Source organism: Lolium rigidum, chromosome 7 (genome assembly GCF_022539505.1).
Source record: "Lolium rigidum isolate FL_2022 chromosome 7, APGP_CSIRO_Lrig_0.1, whole genome shotgun sequence".
NCBI classification, from domain to species: domain Eukaryota; kingdom Viridiplantae; phylum Streptophyta; class Magnoliopsida; order Poales; family Poaceae; genus Lolium; species Lolium rigidum.
Window position 1 is genome coordinate 27,672,165 of NC_061514.1, and position 5,741 is coordinate 27,677,905.

At 45.8% G+C, this 5,741-nt stretch overlaps 2 protein-coding genes across 2 annotated transcripts; one reads left to right on the plus strand and one right to left on the minus strand.

The window, feature by feature from the left end:
• Positions 1-931: 931 nt before the first annotated feature.
• LOC124674467 (clathrin light chain 1-like) lies at positions 932-3,312 on the plus strand. The gene is made up of 3 exons (XM_047210513.1): positions 932-1,342; positions 2,473-2,626; positions 2,718-3,312. Exons 1-3 carry the CDS (start codon positions 975-977, stop codon positions 3,114-3,116), a joined length of 921 nt encoding a protein of 306 aa, XP_047066469.1. The 5' UTR covers positions 932-974; the 3' UTR covers positions 3,117-3,312.
• Positions 3,313-3,364: 52 nt separating this feature from the next.
• On the minus strand, positions 3,365-5,741 carry LOC124674466 (cold-responsive protein kinase 1-like; the record flags this gene model as incomplete). Its single annotated transcript, XM_047210512.1, is given in 6 exon segments — positions 3,365-3,970; positions 4,134-4,281; positions 4,426-4,663; positions 4,744-4,954; positions 5,079-5,194; positions 5,468-5,741. Coding segments are annotated over 6 exon segments (1,266 nt in total). The 3' UTR covers positions 3,365-3,625.

Below are 5,741 nucleotides of genomic sequence, written 5' to 3' on the forward strand. Positions count from 1 at the left end.
AAATTGAAATGTCTCTCAAAGATTTGCAATAACTTATACCGATGAGAGCATAAATCCGTCTGTTTTTGTTTCCAGTCCGAGTCCGCAATACCCGCATTCGAATCCGAAACCGATCAGTATCCGCTCCGACCTTAATCCGAGAAAAAATATATGGTAAAGGATATGATATGAGTAAAATCCGATCCGATCCGTTTACACCCTTGTCAAAGGGGAGGAAAAGTTGACTCCAAGTTTCCCTTCCCATCCTTTTTTAGGGGGTTGTGGCGGGCTGGATGGACCAGCCCCACATGGCCCATGTAGGCATGGTCACTCCCACTTGGTCCATGTGGGCTCCTTGAAAATTTGTTTTTTGCGAAATATTAGTTAGTTATGGTCTTGCGATAAATTGCTACAAAATAGTTAAAACGATAATTTACTGCGTCGTGTCGCTGGAGCCATCCCTACGCAAACGAACGCGCGTTCAATTTCGACCATTTGAACCGACCTAAACGGACGCGCGCGGACATTTTCGAACGCTGAAATGCGTTGGAGATGCCCTAAGATAGGGGCATTTTAACTCGTGATTGCTCTTTTCCTGCACAATCATCAGATTCAAAAGAGAAGAACAATCATGTGTCATCAGATTCAAAAGAGAAGAGCAATCATGTGTCATCAGAATGAGAATATTCGAATATTTACCCAAGATCTGAAAATACAAACCTTATGTGAACACACATTTTAATATCTCGTAAACATGAACATAAAATTTGTTAATCAGGAGATTTTGTTTTCCTAAAACGCAGCAAAATTACTAAAACAAAAACACACAACTAAAGCAGCCGCGTGGCGGAGCAAGCGAAGCTAGCACACCGTCCAAATCTGCAAACCCAAAACGCACACGGACGGCGCACGCAAAGTCACAACGCAACGCAACAGTCCACCGCAACGCCGCCCAAGAAACCTCCGCCTCTCCCACCACCGGCCGGCCACCCGCCATGGACCCCTTCTTCGCCGACGACGGCACCGACGAGCTCCCGCGCACCGCCTCCCACCCCTTCAACGACGACGACATCACCACCGAGCCCGCCACCGCCGACGGCGCGGGGTACGCCTCCTTCGCGGACGCAGGCTACTCCTCCTTCCCCGACGCCGACGGCGCCGACGAGGACGCCGACGTGGACGAGGAGATCGCCGTCGACTCCGACGGCGGCGCGGTCCCCGTCCGCCACGTCTCCGGGGGGTACACCCCCTCGCCCTTCTTCCCCGAGTCCGACTTCGGGGGCGACGACGACGGCGGCCCCGTCCTGCCGCCCCCCGCCGAGATGGGCAGGGAGGAGGGCGCCCTCCTCCGCGAGTGGCGCAGGTGAGCACCGTCGCCCGATCCGTTTTTGGCCTGTGCCGTTTCCGTCTCATGCTTCTGTCTGCGCTAGGGTTCCGGCGCTTGGAGTTAGATCTGACGCGCCGTCCTGCTATGTCCCCTAAAGTACAGTCACTTCAGAAATCCGTGCGTGGAAAACCTGTATTTCGCGTAGATTTATGACACTTTAGCTCGTAGAACTGAATCTGCTAGTGACAGTCCAACTGCAGTATTGCAGGCAGTTCAGACTTTGACAATTTGCATGGTTAAGTTAACAGTCTACTGATTACCCATAGCAAACAACTATGTGTGCATTCATATTTGTCTGCTGCCACTGTTCAGTTTCCCGAGAGTAACTTGTGGATTAACTTTTTTGGTTGGCAAAGATGCATTTCCAGTGCATAAGCATAAATGGGGATGGCTTGTGAAGCTAACTAGAGCTGCCTTGCATGTTACCGGCCCTGTTCATATCATGCTCAGTCTGCCATGAGGATGGGGTCTGCATATCATCTCTTTCAGATGCTTATGTCCTGTATAATGTTAGACATTTCGTCTGCCATAAGAATTTGCTCTGCTTGAACTACACAAATCACCAAATAATGTCCATGAAAAAACGATCAAAGGTTTAAGATAGCAGGAACGAAACTAGCCTGTTTATTTGCAAGCATGCATCATTTTGCACTTCTGATTTTTTTTTGTTTGTTTTGCCTGGCACAATCGTGTATGCTGCTCTCGCATTGTTTATCTGCACCACGTGGTGCATCTTTTGCAATTTGCTTCATGCCTATCATCAACTCTATTTAATCAACAGTTCTAGAAACAACGAAATCCTGTTGTGTGATTGTTCCTAAATTTATTGTGCGCTCTGCATGATCTGGACATTGTGATGCCTGTAGTATGTTTTTTTTTGCCCTGACGGTTATCATATGGACGGCTCGATAAACTAGTTTTAAAATGTCTTTAGTCAATGGCCAGGTGATGTGTCCTGAAACCTGATGATAGCTGGCATAAAATACTCTGTGGAATTGATCAATTGAATGACATCACTATTTTTGTTTATTATCTTTTCACTTGTAGACTATTAGATTCTGCCCTGTCTATAATCTGAACTCTGAACTGCATCACTGTGGTTTCAGGCAAAATGCTTTAGTTCTCGAGGAAAAAGAACGGAAGGAGAAGGAGCTACGGGCCCAAATAATTGCTGAAGCTGAAGAGTTCAAGATAGCTTTCTACGAGAAGAGGCTACAGACCTGTGAGACAAATAAGGTCCATAGCAGGGAAAGAGAGAAGGTACGTGAGCGGGCATTTCTCAGTTCTAAGTAAAACTTATGGTGTGCATGACAAGAAGCCATGAACACTGAAAACTTATGGTGTGCTGCAGATTTTCGTCGAAAGCCAGGAGAAATTCCATGCTAGTGCAGACAAGCAGTACTGGAAATCGATCTCGGAGCTCATACCACATGAGATAGCTACTATCGAGAAGCGGGGCAAGAAAGACAAGGACAAGAAGCCATCCATCGCGGTCATTCAGGGCCCCAAGCCTGGCAAGCCCACTGACCTGTCCCGGATGCGCCAGGTCCTAGTGAAGCTGAAGCATGCTCCGCCGCCGCACATGATGCAGCCTCCGCCAGCGCCTGCTGCTAAAGAAGGCGCTAAGGATGCGGCGAAAGATGGCGCGGCAGCCCCAGCTAATGGGACCAAGCAGCCTGCAGAGAGCGAGAAGGCACCTGCCAATGGCCTCCCAGAGGCGGAGAAGGCGCAGCCTGCCGCATCGGAGTAGCTTGAAGTTTAGCTTCTCTTTACAGGAATACCAGAACCTTGACTATGCTTAGATGGAACCGACTTTTATTTTCAATACCGAGAGTGTCGTCTATCCTGTAGTGATCTTTTTGTAGAGATCCAGATCGGGATGGCTATGTATCAATCAGCTCTGAACATTCAGCTTAGTATCACAGCAACTGCACTCTTTACTGTTTCACCCTGCACCAGGTTGTTTGGCCAGATAAATTATGATCCTAAATAGAGTCCTGAGAAGTTAACTAAATGATTACATGACTGATCACTTCTGAAATTCTGTTGGATTAATTCGTACTGTCAAACATTGCTCCGTTATGAATAACTAATCTATCATGTACAAGGTCTAGTATTCTAGTTGCCGCATTACAGCAACACACTCCCCGTTCAAAAAAGAACACACTCAACATGGCATGGTATTGTCACTTATCACTATGGTCTTGTCAACTACACAGTGGCTGTAAACATAGCAGACAAGCATCCCTAATGCCTGTTTCACCTTGGGCTCACATCAGTCACTGTTTGCGGAACAACGGTGCTGAACATGTCGGAATCCTCCGCTGTGGAGTTCTTCAACCTTGAAACTGTGGAGGCAGTTGCCTTGGAATCGTTGCTCTTGTATTCGTTGATGTACCCAGGTGCAGTCAGCTCGCTCTCATTGATCCGTATGGGCTTGGACAGCATCTTCACCACCTGCAACATTGAGGGGCGCCGCGATGCTGCTGCCTGCGTGCAAAACAGGGCTACCTTGAGGTACCGGATGGCCTCCTCTTGAGGGTAAGTCCCAATAGATGGATCAACCATCTCCTCGAGTTTCCCCGCTTCATAGAGCTCCCAGGTCTGTTTTGAAATGTTCAGAGTTAGAAGACTCCGTAGAACTGTAACATCTCTTTTTTTACTACACACCATCATGCTAATACATCTGGAGCTGGATTAAATGCCTTAATTTGCCGAACAAAGAAAATCAGATGATCATAATAAGTACATGTCGGTAAGAACTGACCTTTTCTAGAAGAAGTTTATCCTCAGCCATTAGGATCCTCGAACCACTCAAGCCGCTTATGATCTCGATTACAAGGACCCCAAAGCTATATATATCTGCTTTCTTGGTTAATTGGCCATGCCAGGCATATTCAGGTGCAAGGTAGCCTCTGCATGCGACCCAACAATCAGCGTTAATCCAAGGTAATATGAGAGTAATTAAACAGAACTAAGGAGCAAACAGAGAGTGGGGTAGAAGAAAAAAGAAATGATAACTCTCTGGTTAAATGAATTGCAAATCGCACAACACTCACGTTGTTCCAGCTACCCGGGTACTGATGTGGGTGATATTATCAGGAAATAATTTTGCCAGACCAAAGTCCCCGATCTTGGGAACGTAATTTTTGTCGATAAGTATATTGCTAGCCTTGATATCTCTGTGTACAATTGGCGATGGAATCTCTTCATGCAGGTGTGCAAGACCTCTGGCAACACCAAGGCATATGCCCGATCTTATGCTCCAAGTAAAACTAGCAGGTTCACTGTTAGAACCTGTAGAAACATCAGGAGAACTGTTAAGTCAAATACAATAATTATTTTGATAAACTGTTGTAAGAATAGTAGATTCATACTCAATAGTGCACGGTCAAGACTGCCGTTTTCAAGATACTCATACACCAAAATCCGATGATCTCCTTCGACGCAGCAGCCAATTAATTCAACAAGGTTAGGATGCTTCACATTGCTAATAACATCAATTTCTGTCAAGAATTCTCTGGTGCCTTGTTTAGATTCAGCAGAAAGAACTTTCACTGCAATATCTTGCATGCTTCTAGTGGTTCCCTGAAACATAGATATACTGTCATGCGATGCAAGGGCTGGCAGCTTGGAGCAAAAGATTTGAAGAGATCTTAACCCTCCACCGATGCTCCCGCCAATTCGTACGCATAAAGACATCAACAAATACCTTATATACTGTCCCAAAGCCACCTCGGCCGACTTTATTGGTACGGTTGAAGTTGTCTGTTGCTGATCTCAACTGAGAATAGGAGAAGAGTCTTATGTTTTTCTCAGCTGGAATTCCTGAAAGTGGTAATATTCGATAAGTTTCAGAATTGAAATCGGGGATAAAGATAAAATCCCCGATTCTGCAAATTCAGAAGTAGACTTTTGCTTCTGGCGTATTCTGATGTGCATTTAGCTCCCAATCTTGTTCAAAGCCAAATCTGACTACGGACAGTGTATTTCAATTTCAAACTATAATATTTTTTGGGAGCGGTGGCGAGAACAGATACAATATATATTGGCCGGCATGATGAAGTAACATTTTTTTTGCTATGCAAATATAATTCTTACCTCCTACGCTATGTGCATAAGTATTCTGTTGTTTCTTGGATCTTGGAATGCAACACCAACTCATATCCTGACTTGCTGTCATAGCCTGAGGGTAAGGATTCTGTTGTTGCTTGGATCTTTGAAGGCAACACCAACTCGTATGCTCAGTTGCTGTGGTAGCCTGAGAGTTCTCTTGGTTCTTGGATCTCGGGAGACAACACCAACTCATGTCCTTAGTTGCTATGGTAGACTTGAAATATTGTACATATGGCGCAGGAATCTTCAGGAAATAAAT